Source organism: Choloepus didactylus, chromosome 3 (genome assembly GCF_015220235.1).
Source record: "Choloepus didactylus isolate mChoDid1 chromosome 3, mChoDid1.pri, whole genome shotgun sequence".
Lineage (NCBI taxonomy): Eukaryota > Metazoa > Chordata > Mammalia > Pilosa > Megalonychidae > Choloepus > Choloepus didactylus.
This window is the reverse complement of record NC_051309.1, coordinates 92,176,678-92,200,679: the sequence shown is the minus strand read 5'-3', so window position 1 is coordinate 92,200,679 and position 24,002 is coordinate 92,176,678. Positions and strand designations below refer to the sequence as shown.

General features: G+C 36.4%; 1 protein-coding gene across 9 annotated transcripts in view; it reads right to left on the bottom strand.

Moving 5' to 3' along the window:
* The window catches only part of ARHGAP24 (Rho GTPase activating protein 24), a 551,069-nt gene that overhangs the window by 290,684 nt on the left and 236,383 nt on the right, over positions 1 to 24,002 (bottom strand). For 7 of the 9 annotated variants that reach the window (XM_037830166.1, XM_037830168.1, XM_037830167.1 and 4 more), the window contains one exon: positions 19,210 to 19,297. In XM_037830166.1, the coding sequence (XP_037686094.1) occupies positions 19,210 to 19,297 (88 nt within the window). Of the gene's footprint in view, positions 1 to 19,209; positions 19,298 to 21,137; positions 22,851 to 24,002 lie in introns of those variants that run through there. The other 2 variants (XM_037830170.1, XM_037830178.1) reach the window with 2 other exon arrangements.

Below are 24,002 nucleotides of genomic sequence, written 5' to 3'. Positions count from 1 at the left end.
GGAGATGGTAGCACAACAATGTAAGTACACTGAACAAAGATAACTATGAATACAGTTGAGAGAGGAAGGTTGGGAGCATGTGAGACACCACAAGAAAGGAGGAAAGATAAAGACTGGGACTGTGTAACTTGGTGAAATCTAGAGTGTTCAACAATTGTGATAAAATGTACAAATATGTTCTTTTACGAGGGAGAACAAGCAAATGTCAATCTTGCAAGGTGTTAAAAATGAGGAGGCATAGGGGGAGGGATGCAATCAACATAAACTAGAGACTGTAACTAATAGAATCATTGTATTGTTTCCTTTAATGTAACAAAGGTGATATACTAAGGTAAATGCAGATAAGGGGGGGGTAGGGAAGGCATGTTAGACACTTGACATTGGTGGTATTGTCTGATTCTTTACTCTACTTTGATTTAAGGTTATTTTTCCTTTTGCTGCTTCCTAGCTGTCATTTTTTTTTTTCCTCTTTCTTTTGCCTCTCTACCTTCTTTGACTCTCCCTCCTGTCTTGTGGAAGAAATGTAGATGCCCTTATATAGATAGTGGTGAAGGTGGTGAACACATAAATGTATGACCATGCAGAGAACCATCGATTATTTACTTGGGATGGAATGTATGGTGAGTGAACAAAACCATATTAAAAAAAAAATGGGTTGATGACAAAACCTTGAGGGCAATATACTGAGTGAAATAAGCCAGACACATTAGGACAATTATTGCAGGGTCTCACTGATGGGAACTAATTATAATATGTAAACTCACAGACATGATATAGGACGAGGCTTAAGAACGGGGAGCGGTTGCTTAGTATGAGCAGAATGTTCAACTACGATGAACTTAAATGTTTGGAAATGAATAGAGGTGCCGAATGGTGGGTGAATTAGGTGGAAAGGGGAAGCTCAGAGTCATATATGTCACCAGAAGGAAAGTTGGAGGTCAAAAGATGGGAATGTATATAACTGAATCCTATGCTGGGCAATGTCCGTGATCAACTGTACAAATACTAGAAATTGCTTCCATGAACCAGAACAAATGTATGACAATACAATTAGAAGTTTAATAATAGAGGGGCATATAGGGAAGAAATACATACCTATTGCAAACTATATACTACAGTTAGTAGTATTTCAACATTTTTTCATAAACAGTAACAAATGTACTATACCAACACTACGAGTCAACAATTGAGGGGGATTGGTTAGGGATAGGGGAGGATTCAAGTTTTCGAGTTTCCTTTTCTTTTTTTTTTTTTCATCTTTCACTTTATTTCTTGTCTGGAGTAATAAAACGTTTCTAAAAATTGAACAAAAATTAAGTGTGGTGATGAATGCACAGCTGTATGAGGGTACCCAGGGGCAAGTGATTGTACACTTTGGATCTTTGGATAATTGTATGGTATCTGAACAATCCCAATAAAAATTAAAAAGGAAAAAAAAAATACTTTAAAAGAATCTGGAGTCTGCATGAATGAACAAAACTTGTAAAGCCTTGAGAATCAATGGAACATAACTGATCCACTTCCAGAGCTCTCTAAAATGGAAATAACTAACACACCCATTTTAGGTTCTCTTATTGTGGTTTAGCCACATTTAAAAGCATAAACACACTTATCTCTCACTGAGGATTTTGGTCACCATCATTTCTGCTGTGTGACATAGTTTCTATATAATCAATGTGACAGGTATTGGGACATGCCAAGAAGCCATTTTACTACAGTTTTAATAAAATTTTAAAAAATACTAATTCTACTTTGGAACATTTTCAGTTCAGACAGTCCTATAAAAGTATATATTCATACTGTTAAAGGAGACATTTATTTTAAATCTTGCTGAGATTCTAAGGAAAAAATTATATTCTCTGGCATCAAGCTTATTAAACTATTAGGCGCGCGCACACACACACACACACACACACATGCACACAATCAAATAAAATCCTCCATTTGATTTTATTTGTAGTTAATTATAAAATCTAGTATTTTAGGCAAATCTTGGTGCCCTATTTAAAAGTAATTTTCAAAATTTATTTGGCCAAGAAATCCTAAAAAAAAAATTAAAATTTTGGTGAAAGTGTATGAGTCTAATTGTCATTTGATCCACAGATATTTTCTGCTTACTAGAGCTCCAGCCAATTTGACAGACAGTTTATGCTCACAGGGATCAGTCTCTAAAGTAATGTAAGCCAAGTTGCTCAGTTTAAACCATCTTCCTTCCCTTCACTGTGGACCCTTTACTCTGACCCTTTCAGTATAATTTCTTTATTTTGTTGAGTGTCAAGATTTCATGCTCTTTCATGTTTTCAAATAAATAAACTGAGTTTGAGTATGAATTTGTAAATATCATGTGAAGCGAGAGCGTGTAAAAGCTTCAACTTTCAAATGGTTGGAAATGTGACCTGCCAATTATTTTGAGCAGCAAGGAGAAAGTAACACTGAATTTTGAATGAGGATAGGGGTTTCAGCACAAATTGAGCTATTGTGGCTGGCTTTTTCTGTGTAATTAATTCAGTGACCACTAGACTAAGTATACAACCCCAGTTTCCTATGTACAATTAGTTCCATCATAGTATCAGTGATGCCCTTGATACTTTTTGTGTTACAGACAACTAATGAAGAGGTACTGCTGACTGCTGGCTGTCAGAAAGTACAGGAGGTGACATACATCTCAAAGACAGTAGCAATCAAACTCACGGGGGTCCATAGGTCCACAGTGGGCTGAGCACAATACAGTAACCAAATGAATGGATTCAATATTTGGGTACCAGTTCATACTGATCAAGGAGTGGAGTCATTTATGGCTCATGTCTGAACTTTCAGCATTTTAGAGAAAGAAAAGAACGTGATAATCACGCAGAAGAAATCTATATTTTACACCAACATGCAGATCATCTCATTTTTCTTACATTGATTGTTTTCATAACCAATTGATTTTCACACATAAACTAAAGGAGAAAATGATGGAGAATGATGTTACAAAGATTTATCACTGGATTTAAACATGTTAGAAATACTGAGGTATCACTTAGAGACACAAGAAGTAATGAGGTGTCACCAGTTAGACACACACAGGAGGGTAGACATCGGGACAGATTTATCCAGGTCACATCCTCATTTGGGTTACGCTACTTTGTGGACATTCATATACACCATCTCATCTCGTAAATCCATGATATAATTCTCATTTTACTAATGAAGAAATGAATGTCACGGGGATTATTGAGAACTTGCTTAAGAGATACAGCAGCAGGAGTCATCCCCGGCTCCCATCTGCTAGTTCTGTAAGTACTGGGCAGCTTTAAAAATAGATGTAATCAGTATTTCCCAGAATGGTCAGTGGAATTCTACCTGTAAGAGATGCTCTTTGAATATATATTCAAGGGCCTTTTATGATGTGATAAGATCTTTTTCTCACTAGGAGATGAAATGATCATATTTGAATATTAAAAATATCACTCTGGCTACAGTGTAGGGAATAGAACAGAGGGGGCAAGAGTAGAATCTGGAAGACAGGCTAGGTGAATATTGTAATTTTCCAGGACAAGAACTGTAGTTTTATCTAAGGTGTTGGTGTATATACAGAACAATAGATACATTTGAGAGATATTTAAGGGGTAAAATGCACAGGCATTTGTGAAGGAATTGGATATAGGGTTTGAGGAAGAATGTGGTATAAAATATTTTTCTCAGGTTCCTCCTGATTTTAATAACTAATTTTATAGTGGTGTCCTTCAATGCAATAGAAAATGCTGATGTAGGCTCATATTTAAGGAGGGGCAGAGTTTAGATGTAATGACATATGCTCTAGAGTCCAGAGGATAGGTTTGGATTGAGACATATTTATGAGTCATCAATGTTTATATGGATGTGAATGATGTCACTGAGGAGTTCATTCATTCATTCACTTGTGACATTCTAGATTCTTGGGACACAGCAACAGAACAGAAGAGACAAAGAACCCCTGCCCTCATGGAATTTCTAATGGAAATAGAAATTCCAGGGCATGGAATTTCTAATAGGGTTTACTAGTTACTTATTGTTGCATGAACAATTACCCCCAAACAACAACTTTTAATCATCTCATAGTTTCTGTGGGTCAGAAATCTGATTATGGCTTAGTTGGGTGCCTCTGACTCAAAGTTTCTCATGAAGTTGAGGTTGTAGTCAAACTGTCAGCTGAGCTGCCGTCTCAACTAAGGCTTGGCTAGGAGAAATTCAATTCCAAATTCACTCACATGGTTAACGCATGATTCAGTTCCTCCCTGGCTGTTGGCCACAGGCCTCCCTCAATTCCTTGTCATGTGCATTTTGCTACAGGGAAGCTCAGTGTGACAGCTGGTATCACTCAGAGCAAGAAAGCTGAAGAGTGAGAGAGAGTGCTCAAGACTGAAACCACAGATTTCTGGTAACCTAATCTCAGAAATAAACATCCCATCACCTCTGCCACATTTTATTTAATAGAAGTGAGTCACTGGCTCCAGCCAACAATCAAGGGGAGAAGATAACACAGGGAATGGATGTCAGGATGCAGTGACCATTGGAGGCCATCCTTGAGACTGCCTACCAAAGAGGAGATTCAGAAAATAAAGAAAAACTTAATAAAATAAGTTATGTAACACTTCAGAAAGTGATAAGTGCTATGAGAAAACAAAAAGAAGAGCAAGGTACATGAGATCTGGAGTGTGTGCTTAAATCAGGGGGTATGGATTGCAAATTTGTATACTATTCAATGAAATGCTGACATTTGTGCAAAGACTTGAAGAGGGTGAGGTGGTTGGTCATGACATTATCTGTGGGAGAAGCATATTCCAGGCTGTGGGAATAGCCATGGCTACAAAGGAGGGAGCATGCCTGGTATGTTTGAAGATCATCAGTGAGGCCAATGTGGCTGTAATATGATGAGGGAGAGGTCAAGTAGTAGGAGAAGTAGAGGAAATGGACCAGTTCATGGTGAGACTTGTAGGCCATTGTAAGGACTCTGAGTTCTACTGTGACTGGAATGGAGAGGCATTGCATAGTTTTGAGCAGAGAAGCAAAAGGATCACCCTGGCTGCTGTGTTGAGCTTAAACTATAAAGTAGACATCGTGGGAGTATGAAGAGAAGTCAGGAAGCCACAGCAACCATCCAGGTAAAAGCTGATAACTTGAATACCAGTGGAAATGAGGAAAAGTAGTCAGATGTTGGATATATTTTAAAGTGGAGCCAACAAGATTGTGTAAGTCATGTGAGAGAAAGAGAAAAACTAAATATAACTTCAAAGTGTGGGGGCTCAAAACTTGGAGGATAGAGTTGTTATTAACTGAGATGGAGTACACTGTCTGTGGAGCAGGAGTTTAGCTTTGGACTTGTTGAGTTTGCAATATTTCTTAGACATTTGAACAGAGATGTTGAGCACAGAGTTGGAGGTACAACTCTACCAGTCAGAAGACAGGTTTTGGAGTCACTGGCTTTCAGATGGTATTTAAAGCCACGAGATTGGAAGAGATAACCAAGCAAGTGACTGTACATAGGGAACAGAGGACCAGTGACTGAGCCCAAAGATCCTCTAAGATGAAGAGGTTAGGGAGAAGAGGGAACAAACAGAAGTGACTGAGAAGACTGGGCAGTGAAGTAGGAAGAAAACCAGGATTTTACAAAGTCTTGGAATGAAGAATATGTATCAAGAAAGCACGAGGGGCCAACTATGTCAAATGATTCTGGTTGGACAATGACTATGAGGACTGACCACTAACCACTGTATTCAGGAACTTTAGAGGACATCACTAAGAGAAAGCGTGGTGGAGTGGTGGGACTAAAACAGATTGGGGCAAACCCAGGAATTGGAGACAGCATAGTATAAAGTATAAGAAGTGTAAGTATAAGCATAGTATAAGAAGTAAAAATATATAATAAACAAACAAATAAATAATAAAGTGATGGGTGGTGGGAGAAGTGTGGCCAAGTGATGTTTTTCTTTACTCTTTTTTGAAGTCAGAGGAATAATATAATTGTATGCTCATATGTTAAAAATTTCAGTATTCTTGAAATTAATTTTCCTTTCTAATAAAAATGCCACTTCATAGGCTACACCTATAAACCCCATGGGTATTACCCAATACAGAGAGCAAAGCTGCGTGACAAGACGGAAACAGTACTACCAATAGATTATGGTTCCTGAAAAGGTGGGAGTGGATGGAATTCAAAGACAGAAGGAACTGACTTTAGAAAGGAGAAGGGACAGATCTGTTGTAAGAGAGGGAAAGATGACCAAATGGCAGATATAGGTAGTTTTGTATATTTGGTATCAGGAAATTGGAGGCAGTGCCATGAAATTAAGTTGGCAGTAAGGTTATCCACAGGAAAAAGAGAGTGATCAAAAATAAAAGACAGAATAAATCAACTATTCAAATGAAAACTGATTTACAGCAGTCATCTCTATATTGGAAAGAGTTATTTGTCTTTCAATCAAGGAACCCATTATGACAAATCAAAATCCTTGGATTAAAGCCAAAGAGCCACCAGGCACAGTTTTGTCATTCTCTCCCCCTGTGATTCCTGTAAGGAAGTGACACATTGGTAATAATGAATCAGAGACAGACAATGTGATTGGTACTGAATAAATGAACCCTATATCACGTCATGCCCCTGCACTAATCATTTTCCCGAAGCCTTAATTGCCTGTCTTGACACTCTTTGCTCCTCTAAACCATGAATGACACATTGGTAATTCACTGTGTATGACTTAGGCAAGTGGATAAGACGTATCAAGAGTTTCCTTTGGCTTTCTGCCCCTGACTAGACACATCACAGTAGCATTTAATCCATTAGTGTACTTCTTTTAGAAAGGCATTTGTTCCCCCAATAAAAATTAGCCCTGACTTAAAAGGAAAAAACAAAACCAAAACAAATACATAATAACAACATTAAGGCTAGGTGTCCAGTCTATTACCTTTTGGCAGAGTGTTAAAAAACAAAACTCAGAACAAAAGCAAAGAAAATTTAAATCCAAAGTTGATTTGTAGGGAAGAGTATCTAGATATAAAATATTTGATTCTGGGGCAGCCTCTATTTCTATTTCAACTGGTCTTAGTTAAGACTTGGGTTGCTAAAGCATTCAGCCTTTCTAAGACTTTCTACTCCTTATGAAAGGAGTAAGTGGAGTTCTGGATTGTGGCATGATGTACACACAGCTAAGTATGAATTTCTCCTACTTTCTTTAAAGAGTAGAATGGAGCTCAAGTAGTCACCAGTAAACATAAGGGAGAGTTTGCTCCATAAGACGAGAAGCCGCTGGCAGGACAATGATGTCTCATTTCCTTTTTCACTCTTTCTACCCATTCCTCTTTCTTGTGACAGACACACAGATTTGTTACTTTATGAATAATGCTAACTAGATAGGAGTTCAGGTAAAAATCCCTTCATAGGACCAAAGGATCCCGAAACCAATGCTATTTCATAATGGCAGTCTCATGACTGTCCTCTATAGTTAGTGAAGCCTATAAGATTTATAACTTATTAGTACAATGTTAATATAGCAAAAAATTTGAATTTAGGTTTATGACTCCTATGTCTGAAATATAAGCATTTGATTAACATTTGGTTGTATATTTTCAAAAAATTAGCCCTTTACCTGTGTGAGGGCGGCCTGGTATCTTAACAGTGGTCAAGTTCCCTAAGGGTCAGGGCTCCCTGGGGCTGTCCCTATAAAACAGATGACCAAATGGCCACCTCTCCAGGACAGCCTGACTCACAGGACACACATACATGAACTATACTGCATGTCCCCGGTCCATGCCCCCTTCTTACTTGAAGTCCTCATTAACTCCCTTTTCTGGTCCCAGAACTTCATGGCTTTGCCAGTATTTTTCTTTTTCTTTCTCTCTCTCTTTCTTTCTTTCTTTTTCTTTCTTTCTTTCTTAAATTTTCAAGCTTTATTTTTATAAAACATTTCAAATTCCATCATATCAATAAGCAAAACACACATGTACTGATTTTATATTACATATTAAGTCCTAAATTCCCAATCCTAGGTAAGATACTGAGTAGCAGAATTCTAAATCCCATAGTTATCTAAAATCCTAAAATTATCAATCCCGTAGTTATCTAGTCAAAATCCTGTTGAAGACTCAACGACTCTGGGAAGGCCTCCTTGATTACTCTGGTCAGCGATGACCTTTTGCTTCTTAAATTTCTGTTGTACTTATAATACCCTCTAAGAAAATTTAGTTTCCAGTCTAGCATTTATTTATATGTGGCACTATACAGCCAATTGTTTCAAAGTGTTACTACATTTTAGTAAGCCTCATTCAGGACCAGACACAGCGCTGAATGCTCCTCATATATTAATCTCCTTCCATTGTCACAACAACCTTACGAGGAAAGTATTCTTACTTCATAGGAAATTGCATCTTAGAGAGCCCAAGCAACTAGCTTGAGTGGCAGAGCGTCAGTTTAATTCTAGTCCTGTCTGATTTCTCACTGACAGAGGAATCTCATACCTCTCCCTTTCCTACATGGGCCTCCAGGGCGGCCTTGAAGGCTCTCCCTTTCACCATCAACTCCTCGTTTTATTTTTCTGTGAGGTCTTTCTCTTTCTAGGGCATGGTGAAATAAGGCAGTTTCTACTCTTTCCCTACTCTCCTACCTCTAAGGCAAATAGTACTTACCAAATACCTGAAATGTGATTGGGGTTTTATAAGTCCTAGGTGGCTTTACTTTAAGTTGCCAATTTTCTTATATAGGGAGTAGGGATTTCAGCAGGTGGAACCATGTATTTCGGGGATGGGGAGGGGGTCCAGGACTTCTAATGAACACCTTCCTGGGTCTTTCCAGGTCTGCTAATGTAGCTGTGAAGATTGAGAGTTTTCAAGATAGGCAGCATTTGAAAACTGAACAAGGCCAGATGAACATCCCACAGACTAATAAGCAAATTTTGAAGGCAGGAAGGCCGACAGGCCCTGGGAGGCTTTATTGGGCTACAGATAATCCACTTTCCATTTTTGAAACATTCAGGATCATTTCAGCTCAGTTTTCAATTTAAAAAGAAGAAAGCCTTTGCTGGTTTTTCAAGAATTGGCACAGGACTTAGCAATGTGTCAGTTTTATCCTTGCTGCAAGCTTATTTCCCACTCCTAATTATCAGCAACAGTTTTGCTGTAAACTAATTTTCCTTCTTCTGATATATTTATTCCTTTTTTTGTGAAATATGATTTCCCTTTTTCATTCCCATACAATTTTCAACTTATTGGTTGTTCTTTCCATTGGCCATCCACTCACCCAAATGCATTCTTTGTCTAGCTGAGATACAGCTCAAAGAATCTCTGCCACAGAAAAAGAACTGCCTGGAGAAACTCTTTTAGTCATAATAACAGCAATTGGCATTTGTTTATCACTTCATTGTCTATTTTCTTAGCTTGATTCAATTGCAAAGTCTTTTCAATTATTGGATAAAAGAGACAGGTACACACAAACAGCCTGAGAGTTTATATAATTAAAACCATGCTACAAAGAATGAGGGTGGAAAAATCACATTTATTCCTGCCCAAGGACAAATGACTTGTAAATAAATAGCTTCTACTATCAGAGCAATAAAAGACACTATTGGTTGTAGTAATGAAGCACTGTAGGATGAGGCAATGAGGACTAATTTTTAGAGGATGTAGTCTGTGAAGGTAATGAACTTCTCCAATCTTCAGTCTTCTAAAACATTGAGAAAATGTGCTATGATAAAGTTTAAAAAAATCCAAGCTGAAAACTTCAAATTTTGACTAATTCAATCAATCATTCCACAGATGATAAAACTAAGGTCTAGTTTATGCATTAATTCAACAAACATGCACTGAGCATATACTATATAATAGCAATTCTGCTAGGCACTAGGGATGTAGCTCCAGAAAATACTGTATTTTCAAGAGCTTCAACTTGAATGAGGAAGGAAGAGAATACAGACAATACAGGAAATGTGAGCATTAAGAAGAGAGGAAGGAAAAGCAGAGTACACTGACTTTCAAACTCAGCCTCATTTCTTTTTTTCTTTTTTGTTACCTTTATGTCTCTTAACTCTGTGGCCTCTGTGAGATAGATATAATAAATCTACCCATATTCTTATTGGTGTAGGAAGGCCATATCATGAGGCATTTGTGTGGGCTCAGATGGTTGTATAGTTTGGTTTTTAGCATTTACTAGAAATATTAGTCTGGACAATTTACTTAACCCCTTTATATTACAGTCTACCAATGGCGAGAATAGTACCTATCACAAAGTGTAGTCATATTCAGTGAGCCATTGTATATAAAGCCTGATATACATCAGTACAGGGCCTGACAATATCTCAGTAAACTTTAGCTATGAATATTATGGGGTGTGTCTCACACTGATGTTAAATTAAAACTGATGGGGTTAGAGGTAGGGAGATGTTAATAAATCAGTGGTGGGGGAAATAAACTATCCCTCTGAGAAAATAAGTTAAGTTTGTTTATTTTACCATTCAACAAAGTATTGCCATTTTCCATAAGATGTTTAGATTTTTAAGAAGCTAATATACATTGTGAAGAGGAAGGAGGGTTAGAAGATACAATTCCTTCAAGCTTATTTGATCTTGCATGGGAGGTTTCCATCTCAGAGTACTCAAGAATATCTTCCTGAACTTGTGAGGACGGAAAATGGTATGGGGTATGGTTTTCACACCAGGCACACCCAATCTCCCTTTAATGCTGTTTATATCTTTAAAAAGTCACATAACAAGTTTCAGCTCTGGTCAGAATCTAGCGCTCTAAATGTGCTACGATGGAGTTTAAAAGAGAGAATTTCAATTTGGTCACTAACACTTTTTAGATTCATCAGGACTGAAAAAAAAAAAAAGTTGTTATTCAAGGATGGAGCTTCTAAATACAAATGTTGGCAACAGCTCTTGAATCATAATTTTGAAGTAATGGGTGATACCATTAGCCCAGGCAGACAGGCTGTCTCAGAGTTCTAATTCTGACTCTGGTGGCACCAGTGGGGATTAGGCATTTATATTAGAATCTTCAGCCTCCTTTCACTAGTTTTTTTTCTTGTTGTTGTTATTCTTTCATTTTGTTTTTTAATCTAGCACAGGGGTTGGCAACTATAGACCATGGGCCAAATTTGGCCAGCTATCTATTTTAAAAATTTTTAAATGATTGGAAAAAACTTAAAAGAAGAATATTATTTCTTGTTATGTGAAAATTATATATAATATTGATATTTCAGGGTCTATAAAGTTTTATTGGAACACAGCTATACCTATATGAATATATTGTAAAGCCAAGTTGAGTGCTTGAACAGAAAAGTTATGGCTTGCAAAGGCTAAAGCATTCACTAATGGCCTTCTACAGGAAAAGCCTCTGGTCTAGCATATAAAGATGGTATGTGAATCAACACATCTACAAACACTGTAAGAGAATACATCTCAAAAGATGCTTCTCATAAGCATGATCCTAAGATCACACTTTGATTCGGTTCATAAATATCTGAAGTGCCTTTTGGTTGATATGGCATTAGCCAGAATTTCAAGGGATTAAAAACATTTTAAAATGACCTTTGTACCATTTTAATAACTTCTTTCAAGCATATATTTTAAGGCATTTTAAGTAGGAAGGGAATTTTGAAACAAATATCCCAGATTTTTTTTTTTAATAAAAGAATACATAGTAGCTAAAACATGCTGATTTTCACCAATGCATTCATTTAATTCATGTTCAGAACTAGTTGTGTGCACAGAATTATGTTTTCATACTATAAACAACTCCTACTCACATTCTCTAAATGATTTGCACATATTAAAACTACTAAGCAAAACAAATTACAAGCTTCAGGACTGCCCACAGACTTAGGCAGACAAAGAGATTGTCACAGTTGCCTTTGGGATAATAAATATAATTACATAGATTTAACCTACAGTATTCTCACAAAAAGAGAAAAACGTTAAGATAAAGGGAGTGCTGTAAAATTAAATTCCTTAGCAGTATAGATAACTAGTGATCAAGAAAATGATGTTTTATGTTAAAACATTATTAAAACATCCCTACATTTTCATATAAAATGAATGCTAGACACTGGCTTACATTTTTAAATGATAAATTAACATATCTACTGATGTCACTTGCTCACCCCAGAATGAGTGGCACATATAGACAGGGACCATAAACTTTCATTGCTGATGTCATGTGATTACTTAAAAACTCAAAAACTGGCCAAGATTTTTAGTATCTCTTGGAACTATTTCTCAGTTGGCCTATTATTCAGTGCAGCTGCAACGAACATCTAAGTAGGTTTCAACTTTTGGTAAATTAAAAATTTTACAGCCTTCACAAATGAAATGCTCTATTCAGGAAATGTTATTTTGTTATTTCATAAAATAGGACTATGGGATTACATAATCAAACAATATGAAGAAAGAACAACTCAATCAGGGGGGTAAAAGTTAAAACAAATGATAGCATACCATGCAATTACAAAAAATAGAGAAAAATTTATTAAGTTTGTGCATGCATGTATATAGATGAAATAAATAGTTGCATTGGAACATGGAGATAAATAACTAAATGTAGACAGAGAGAGAGATAAAGAGATTAACAGTCTCCAGGCCCCAAATACAGACTATGGTTCTTAAGCTAGGGTCCATGGATAGGTTTCAGGGAATCTTTGAAGCCCCCCAAAATGTTTACAATTTGGGCAGGTGTATGCATTTTTCTGGGGGAAAGGAACCATATAGCCTTTATTGGATTTTCTAAGCACCCATGTCCTCTAAATTTTCACTTAGCTCCCAAGAAATACTTCTGGAAAATAATTGGAATGCGAACTTTATTATTTACATTTACAGAAGTAATTGTCTCAGGGTATTAGAAATAATTAGCATAGTCAGGGCTAAAAATGGAGTAACTACCACCTTGTCCTTTTTTGAAGGGCTTAATTTCTTTTTGTTTCTAGGCAGATCAAATTGACTTTAAATTGCTTTTCAAACGTTCTCTTTTTCTCTTTTGTTTCCGTAGCTACTTCTTCATCTCTCATCTCCTTTTCTTCTGTGTTCACCTCTTCTTTTCTTCCCCAGGGGCAAAGAAGAGATAAGAAAACTTCCAAGTTTTAGTTATTACAGATTTGGGACCTTGGGTCAAGATGGGGCTTTTGAGGGCCAGGAATATTGATAATTGATGTTGACACCCATCATAGGGATTTTCTAGGTGAAAGCCTGCCTATTCAGATCAGGGGACTGATTTCTGGCAAATGGTTAGCATCACACATGCTTGTTGGTGGCTAGACAGTGAGTGGTAGCTTGGCCAACATATGGAGGAAATTTGTGAAGAAACTGAGAATGATTCCAGTAACATAAGTTCTGCAATGAAGAGAACTGGATGCTGGCATGTAATGGTTTTCTGTAGGCAAAAACATTACGGACGCAAATTCCTCCTTTCATATAGTGAGTCACATATAAGTAAGGTCACTGCAGGCAAGTGTGTTTTTCTCTCCACCGTTTTATGACAGTGCACTTGTAGTCTTAGAACATATTTTTAAAAGAACTATAAGTGGGCATCCTTACTCAGTGTCTATTTTTATGATGGACTTAAACATATAAATAGTTGCAAATAAATGATAATGCCTACTCTCACTTAAGTGCCAAAGCGGTTAGACTTAATGAATAAGCTGAGATGAAATACAAATGTATCCATTTCAGTTAAAACAAAAACTTCATGTTCATAGTTCAGGAACTAGACTCTAATATCTCATATTTTTCAGTACACACACACACACACACACACACACATATATGTAATAATTTTATTTAGACCCCCTGGAACTTTACTTATAAGTCAGTGATGTATAATTACATACACAAGCACACACACATAAATAATCACTAGCTAGTGTTAGGTGTTTGACCTTGATCAAATTATTTCTCTGTGCCACAGTTTCTTCATCTCTGAAATGGAGATAAAAAAAAATGGAGTTGTCTTATAAGGTTGTGGTGAGAATTAAATAAATAATACACATAAAAAGCCTGGAATATTGCCTGGGATACAGAAAGATAGATACAGATATAGCTGTAGATACTAGAGTCAATACTTTAGTACTCTCTCTGGAGCCCCAAAGGCTGCGTACATTGACTACTGATGAGTCACAGAACTTCTCATTGGGATTCGCTCTGCACTGCAGCAAAGAAATGTTTCACTACAGAGTATCTGTCCTCCAACCTCCCATCAATGATTGATGTCTGTAAACAAAGATCCAACTCTCTTGCCTTAATTTGGAACAACTCTGAGGGACTTCTCATCTCCAGAGCTCCCCAGAGCATCAGCTGAGACCTCATGTGCAATGGTGCAGTGGGTCACTTTCTCTCCTGCCCAATCCTGCCTTCCTCCCTTCCTTACAGAGGATGTATCTGCAAAGAGCACTCCTCAATAAGCATTCTCCACACAATTCTCCATTAGAGAGTATTCCCTGGGAATCCAATCTAAAATTACAGATAGATATAGACATAATGTATTCTCTTCATCATCCTGGAAAAGCTGCTTAGGACCCAATCTGTAGAAAAAAAGTGCTAAAATCCCACATCCTCACTAGAAATCTCCAATGGAAATTGTGTCCAGACACTTCCCTGCAGGCTCTATCAAGAAAGCGTTTCAGAGGAGAAACCAACCGCCAATTCTCTGACCCTGACTATTATAAGGGGAAGACTAGAAAAGAGGAATTTAAACAATGAGAAAGCAGTGTTCAAGGTAAAGACCGTTTTCTGAGGGGGAGGGCAAGGATCTGTCTCAACCACCAAACAAGTCAAGAATGCGCAAGAGAGTTGCTCATGAATTTGGCATGTGGTAGAAGTGTCACCATCCCTCCTCTAAGTTGGGGACACATGATTACCTCTGAAACCTGTCAAGCCACTGAACCTGCTGGGAGCTAAAGCTGGTACTCTAAGAAGAAAGGAATGAGATGGTGGGGTTGAGGAAAAGAGAGAAGTGAAACAGCCTGCATTACCTTAATTTGGCAGGCAAGGGTACATGAGTTTCCTCGTAGCTAAATAAGCACAAAGAAAGAAGCTGGCCTTTGAGTCCTTTTGTTGATGTCCATCCAACAGGACCATACACAAGATGGGATATTGAAAAATCCACAAATGTACCCATTGAAAGAGCCAGCATTTGGTGAAGAATGTTAACACCCAGTGATAAGGGGCTACCCCAGCAGTAGCGTCCATGCAGGAGGTTCTCTGTTTTCTTCTTTCCTTCTCTTGGTCTTATCATCAGAAAGGAAGGCAGAGAAATGGGAAAGGGAATCATGTGAAGAGATTCTCCTCCACTTCAACCACTAGAGTCACAAACAGGTCTTTGCTGCACCAGGGAAAGGAAAGATCCTACACAGCAGGAAACAGAAGTGTAACATAGCAAAGTTGGAGGCAGTTATTAACAACAATAAAATTCCTTCATATGACTGGGATTCCTCCATAAATATATACACTTCAATAATATACTTTGATATTCAATAATATCTATTCACTATCCTATTTTATATTGTGCTAGGTGTTACAGTTACAATAATGAAGAAGAAAGATGTGGTTCCTAACTTTTTAGAGTTCATACTCCTTTGTCTCTTTTGGCCTATCTTTATCTATCTCTGTTTGTTTTTCTCCCTCTGAGAGACCATTCTCTAAGAAAGTTAAGGTGTTATCACATTCCATTAATTACTCTGTTTTTTGTTTGTTTGTTTTTTTAATCACAGGAAAACTTGACAAGCCTACATTTTGAGCAGCAAAGAAACCAACTTCATTTTCTTCAAGCATCATAAATTAAAGGTCTGCCAACATTCCTCTCTCAACTGTGTTTCCCCAAAGCTTAGCACTTGGCCATGAAAGTTCACTTTAGCCTAAAATTTGGCATGACTGACAGCAGAGTCTTCAAATTTGCCAATTTGGCTGTTATCTCCTTTTAGAATAACAAGTAGGGAAATAGGAAAAAATTGGAGTGAAATGTTATAAATTATGGCATTATTCAAAGGGATAATCCATATCATTAGATAATAAGTCTATGAGAAATTAACCCTAAATTATGAAACATCTTTCCAGATAGGTTTTTACAAAAGCCTAAGAAATATAATGTATAGACAAATGCAAATAAGTAATATACAGAGACCAAATACCTTCAATTCTGTTGAAAAATCTTTTTAGTTTTAGTTGCACATGATTCTTTCTTAGATTTATAGGACATTTTGGACTAAGATAAAAACAAAAACAAAACAAAGCAAAAGCCCCTACCTATATAGCATATAGCATATATAGATAAATTATAAATGTATATAGTACATGGTACATACGTAGATAAACTATACATATACACACACACTACACACAGATGTATGTGCATGCATAAATATACATATTCAATTATATATATGTATATATATGTATATATAGTGTTAGCATACATGATAAAGCACTTACTAGAGGCTTTTGTCAGTTTTGTTGGAACTCATTATGTGTAGGTGAGATTTAAGGGATTTAATCCTTTCCTGTTCATTGATGTACCTTGGGTAGTTGGGCTTGAGGTACTTGACTATAAAGAGAGAAACGTGTTGGGTCTGTAAGCATCATTTGTATGTAGTATAGGTTTTCAAAAGCAGTGATCCAGAGAGTTCCACAGAGAAAGGAATGCAAGTGTTATGGAGGACTGCTGCCTGCAGTGTGTGTCACGAGGCAGGCACTCTGTACCAAGGTACTGGCCATATTTCTGCAATCCTTCCTGCCTCCTACACTTTCTGACAAGTAAAAATACTCAGTTGCAAAATGCAAAATAAATGGTTTATATTGTAGAATGTAGGGGACCTAGTGACAGACAGCAAATAGCAAAGGGGGAATGATAATCTAATAAGAACAGATAAGTTATGAAGGCTAAACTTAATGTTATGGGAATGCTCAGGAGCAACTATGGTTTGTTAACTTTTGGGGGGTATGTCAGGAACAAGTTGGCAGAAATGTCGTTATTTTAGGTTATTTGGTTTTCTTATTCCTTTGTTTGGTTATGGTTTATTAATTTTCCTGGGTATGGAAGGAACACGTGGGAAACAATGCAGTTATTTTAAGTTATTTGTTTTCTCTTATTCCTTTGTTTTGGTTTTGTTTTAAATGTTGTTTTTTTATTGGTTTTCAATTTTTTTGATAAAGTTAAAAAAAAAATACTCAGTTGCAACTTCCCAGATTCATTCCCAAAACCGCACTATATTACAATTGGGAAAATTAGAAATTATTCTTTTGTCATTCCCAGCTGCTAAAGATAAGTCAAGTGTCATGTTATCCTTAAATGATCTTGATTTTGAAAAAGGTGATGAAAAGCCTATAATACAGATCCCACGTTTGCATATAAGTACAGAGGTATTTGCCTGAAATTATTGCTCCAATGTCAGGGGCACACAAATAAAGCCTCAGATGATCAAAGTAAATTTTGCAGACTCTGGGATGACTATGTTGTCATAGCATGTTTCCAACTCTCCTTCAAAGAAGCATTTGGCACAATTCTCTTCTCACTCCATAAGACAATTCAGAGTTATAAAACCTTATCTGGAAACTACTACAGATTGTGTTAATAATCCAGGTAGCATCTTTTCAAATGAGCTATGTGTATACTATTTTTACTGCCATAATTACAGCAGCAAGACTGAATTTCCTTCAGCAATTTTATTTTGTAAGGACAACCTTCAGATCCCACTTCTTAAGTTTTGCTCATCAAAAGCCATTAAGTCATATGCATACATATAAAACAAATGCTCTAAAACAGCAAGCTTGGAGAGGACGTTTTATCCATGACTTTCTGGGCTCAAAGACAACTTTCTCTAGGGCAATCTTGCGATATCCCTCTATGTTATTTTAGAATATCTTCACCAAAAGATGAGGCTTCCACCCAGCTAAAAGACTGAATGGAAAGTAGTCTTCCACTATTTTTGGACATAAAGGGTTAAAGCCCTATGTTTTATACCATGCTCATTTAAAAGGCAACAAGCATTAATGCTGGGAAATAAATAGGGAAAGAAATTTCCTCTACCAATACTTCAAAGACTACAACATCTGGAATCTGATTCACATACAGGGTATTCCACAAAGAAGTAAGAATAAAAGGATTTTAATAGGACAAACACGATTCAAGTTTCTTACAATATGTTTTCCCTGGGGGGAACAAATAACACAATGCATCTGACTAACTTCTGCACTTCAGCTGCATTAATTAACATTTAGTCATGGATTCCATTGTGAGCCAGATGAACTCTGTGCTACAGCTGTTTTTGTTGAGGAGAGAAATAGACTTTCACATCTTAGATTCTCAGCATTTACAAACCTGGGGAATATGTTTTATTGATTGCCTTTGTGCCAGCATTATTGATACCCATTACATATTACTCACTCAAACAAATTCACACCCACCTAGATTGTGATTAAATCAATATCAATATCACACAAACTAGGTCAGCCGGAGCTAGGGCTATAAAAACCACATTCCTAACTACCGTTTTCTTCTATCAAGGGATAAAGAAAAGCTGAAGAACTGATCAAAGAAGTAGATCATGTTCTTGAAAAATTGTTGCTGGGTTAGCCAAATACACAAGTGGAGATCAGGTACACTGAGACAGATGGGCAAAGATGACTAGAAAAAAATGAACAGAGATTGAAGAACTTTAACTGCAGACTCTCTTGACTTGGTAGAGATGTCCTCAATTCTTCAGGCCAAACACGTGGAAGAGGTTGGTTAGGAGGAAAGCTGAGGTACACAACTGTAATACTCAATTATTTAAGGAGGTTTTTGTTTGTTTGTTTTGTTTTTATAGCAAAGGTTCTTTTGAGACCCAAAGTTTTTATACAGGAATATGGCAATGAATCAGTTGGGCAAAGCATTCTACCTATAAGACCTTACAAAATTTCATGCCACAAAAGCACTGCAAAATCATTTTTTTTTCAGTATCGCCTTGCAAGTGCTATGTCATGACTTCTGGTCAACATGGACAAATAGGAATTCAACAGTCATGCAGCAAAGTGAGTGTGTGTGTGTGCATGTGCATTAATTTGTACCAGTGTACGAACCTGGACGTCCTTATCTGTGTGACTACTAACAAAATTTGAGACTTGCCTTCTATAATCAATATTCTCAGCCACCACTCGAGAAGAAAGCTTCTCTAACCAGTCTTTGCCTTTACCAACATGGGATGGCAAAGATTTAATAAAACAAGAAAAAATATCCTACCTGGAACTACTTCAAAAAGGAATTTTCCTGGACTGTCTTCATTGCAGGGATGATCAAGGACTTTATTTCCAGGAAGAAAAATTGTACCCTGTGAACACAAATACCCACAACATCAACATCATCAGATAGAAAACATCACATATAATCATTATCACCATCACTGAACATCTGAGGGGAGTCTATAACCCAGTATTTTCCTCTATACCAGAATTATATGTGTTCAACATTTGAAATCATATTTGTTGAGCATCTAATATGCATGAGACTGCACTAGATGCTAGATTCATTTTAAGTACAAATTTATTAAAAGCTTTTGTGTGCCAGAAATTTACCAAGCATTCTACCAAGATCATATTATTTAATTCTTAGAACAATCTTAAGAGCTAGGTATTATTTTTCCCTTACTGCTGTGAAACCAAGACAGAGCCATTAAATGACTTAGCCAAAATTGTAATAAGTATTTTCTTAATTACCCCTTCTCTCTCTTGTTCTGTTAAATTTTCTTTCTTTAGTGGATCACTCCCATCAGTAATGAGACATATTTAAAAGTCTATCCCATTTTAAAAATCACCTTGACTCCATCTCCCCTCTCGCTATCATTCTATATTTCTCCTGGCCTAGCCAAAAGTAGTCTACATTGAACCTATTTCTTCATCTGTACCCACTGCAGCCTGGGTTGTGTACCCATAATCCTACTTAAATGACTCTAACAAGCTGAATTCTTGACAATTTTCAATCCTTGACCAGCTTGCCTTCCCAGCACCATTCAACACCTTTGGCCACTCTTTTTTTTTTTTTTTTTCCAATTAAATTCAGTTTTATTGAAATATATTCATATACCATACAATCGTCTATGTTGTACAATCAACTGCACACAGTATGATCATATAGTTATGCATTCATCACCACAATCTATTTCTGAACATTTTCCTTACATAAGAAAGAATCAGAATAAGAACAAAAAACAAAAGTAAAAAAGAACATCCAAATCATCCCTCCTCATCCCATCCTATTTTTCATTTAGTTTTTGTCCCCATTTTTCTACTCATCCATCCATACAGCAGATAAAGGGAGTGTGATCCACAAGGTTTTCACAATCACACTGTCACCCCTTGCAAGCTACATTGTTATACAATTGTCTTCAGGAGTCCAGACTACTGGGTTGGAGTTTGATAGTTTCAGGTATTTACTTCTAGCTATTCCAATACATTAAAACCTAAGAGGTGTTATCTATATAGTGCATAAGAATGTCCACCAGAGTGACCTCTCGACTCCATTTGAAATCTCTCAGCCACTGAAACTATTTTGTCTCATTTTGCATCCCCCTTTTGGTCAAAAAGATATTCTCAATCCCTTGATGCCAGGTCCAGATTCATCCCTGGGAGTCATATCCTGCATTGCCAGGGAGATTTACACCCCTGGGAGTCGGGTCCCAAGTAGCGGGGAGGGCAGTGAGTTCACCTGCTCAGTTAGAGAGAGGGCCACATCTGAACAGCAAAGAGGTACTCAGGGTGAGACTCTTAGGCACAATTATATGCAAGTTTAGCCTCTCCTTTGCAGTAACAAGCTTCAGAAGGGCAAATCCCATGATAGAGTGGCCACTCTTTCTTAAAGCACCTTCTTTCCTTGGTATCTTGGTTTTCTCTAGGTTTTTCCCTTACTTCTCTGTCATCTCAGTCTCTTTAGCTGGCTCTTCCTTCTCTAACTGACCTTTAAATATTAGAGTTTTCAAAACTTTTTTCAAGTACTCTTTCTCTTCTGACTCTATACTCTCTTCCTCTAAGCTATCTTATCCATGCCTATGACTTGTATGCTCAACCAAAAGCCAGTGGATATCAGATTTGTTTCTAACTCAGAACATCCCTCTGAACTTCAGACCTTTATATCCAAACTTATTTGATATTTCCACTTGGATGTCTCAAACACACCTTAATCTCAATGTGCCCAAATTAAAACGCAAGTAAATCTGGTCCTCTTTATGCATTCCCTAGTTCACGGAATGGCACCATCTACCAAGCAATTGAAAAAGACAGAAATGTAAGATTTTGACAATCTCTACTTTCCCTCTATTCCCACAGCCAATGCAGGGCCTTAAAGCAACTGTGACATCTCCATTTCCCTTTATCTCTATTACCACCACTCCCTAGTTCAACTATTGTCTCGACTATTTCAAACATCATTCACTGAATTCCTCACAATACTTTACCAACTTCCAATCCAATTTTTTTTTTTGTAATATAATAGACAGAGTGATCTTTAGGAACAGAAATGTGATCTTGTGACTTTCCTGCTTAAAAATATTCAATGGCTTTCATTTGTCCTAGGATAAAACTGTGGGTGATCTCTAAGCTAATTTTTCCACTTCTACACTCACTTTCTATGATTCAGCCAACTGCCCTTCTATAAATGACATCATGCTCCCATCTAACTTAGGACTACATTCAGATCAACTACATCTAAAATACATTTGTACAGTTTCCTGTACTTTTCCTTGACAGATTCACTACTATTTGTAATTAAGTTATTTATAAGATTATTTGATGAACATCTGTCTCCCTCATTAAACTGTAAGGCAGCAAATATAATATGTATTTTGCTCCCTAATTTATCAACAAGGCCTACATTTTTGCCTGGAATATAGTAAAAGCTAAAAAAGTGTATTGTTGCATGAATGAGCACTGTTAATGTAGTAAAGCCAAAATTCAAAACCATGCATGCTGGATTCAAAAGCCCATGGTTTTGTCTACTATATTATAGTGCCCATTTTAGTCAGCTTGATACAATATTTAGCTAAAATTGTATTTTACTCAACTTTCATTCTACCTTGTTCAGCACAGAAAATTACAGTCATCTCTTCATCCCTCCTTCTGGGCTTAGAGTGATAAGTTCTTAACTAAAACCTAAGGAATTGTAGTTAGAAGTGTTCCTCTCCCTCAAAGTCTTACAAGGTGAAATGTTTGAGTACTGCTTTTGTCTTCTTCCTCCAGAAAGTAAATTTTCCTACTTCTCACTGTATCTAGTGTTTTCTGGCTTTGGGTTCCTTTTTGCTTACTATAGATTTTCAATGATTTTTTAAGACTTACTAAATACTTTAAAAGTATCCATTATAATTAAGACCTTTCCTTAAGTACTAGTCTAATCTACACATTCTCTATACAAGGCAATACAATGAGTTGTTTCAATTACATGAGTTTATTTTGCTTACTGAAATGATTTAGTGAATTAATTCAATTTGTTATTTATCTTAGTTTTATAACATAGCATCTAATCTTCCAGACAAATATTGTATTCATTTTATGCATGTGTATATGTATGCGTATATGTGATGTATGTGTGTGTGTATGGCTCCTGTTTAGTTCTATGTCTTCAGGCTATCGTAGGGATCTTACACTATACATGTACCATATAAGTCAAATACAAGCCACTTGCCTGCATAAACAAACACATCCGTGAAATCCCAAACTGCCTCACTTGGTAATTATAATAATGAAAAGACTCAGGGTAATGCTATCTTTTACTGTCTTTTGTGTACATGTCAAATAGCTACTTCTGCTGAAACTTTAATTTTCATTTTCAAATTTGCCATTATAAAAGTTTTATATTTTGACAGTTTTCCAAACAAATTGTGATGGAAAAATAATAGTTAAATGCAATGTTTAGGATAAGCTATACTGTCATTTATAAACATTTACTGTCGATAATTCACTAAATCATTCATGGGGTAAAATTAAAATCATTTAATTGAAATGGTTAACTTAATCTCATTGTATAGAAACCATGTGGTTAAAGTCCATAATAAAAGGAAGTGTCTTAATTGCAACAGTTATTTTCAAATTATTCAGCAACATTTTTATTGCTAGAAAATTCAGATGAATAAAAATATCTATAATTTTCCTCCATAGAGAAACAATATTGACACCATGCACATCTCCCCATATCTTCATGTATTTAGGTATATGTGTGTATAAACATATTCTCTAATTTTTACAAAAAAAATCACAAGTAATCAAAATAAACAGATATTTATAAGCTGCATTAAAACTTAAAAGTAACTTACTTTTATTATGCCAATGCAATAATCTACATCATCTTAAAAAGTAGGATAGTATAGTACTTGCCTGAATATGTATACTTTAACATCCTCTATTGCTGTAACTCTTTATGGTTTTTTGTAAGTGTTACTATAAGAAACATTTTAATGAACATCTGTTAAGGTAAATCTTTGAGCTCCTCATTAATTTATTTCCTTAGGACAAATACCTAAGAGAGGAATTGGTAGCCAATATGCGTGTTCTATGTCTGTGTGGGCCTGGTTTATTCTTCCAAAGTTGCTCTAAATTAGCCCAAACATACAAGCAATCATGTATTAAGTAAGTATAATTCAAGTTCCCAATCTAATTAAAAGGCAATTTATCAAGAGACTATCATATGTCAGATGTTATTTCTAGAATCATCTTGGGTGATGTGAGATATGCAGAAGAAAAAAGAAATTTCACTCTCAATACAACAGTAACTTCACAGTTACATGACTATAGAATAAGTAAGTGCCAAAGTAGGTTGAAAAGCAAACAAATATAATTAAGAAGAGAGGGTCAAAAGGGCAGTCTGATTAGATAGAAAAGATAATTATGAAGAAAATGGTTTTGAAGAAGAAATCGGGTTTTAAGATTTAGAGAGCTAGGAGTAGTCTTCAAAAGTGAAGGAAATAGTGTCACCACAAGCAGGAATTAGTCATATGTGAAGAGCACATCAGAATAAGGAGAAAGTTCATGTAGAAGAATAATTAGGAAGTA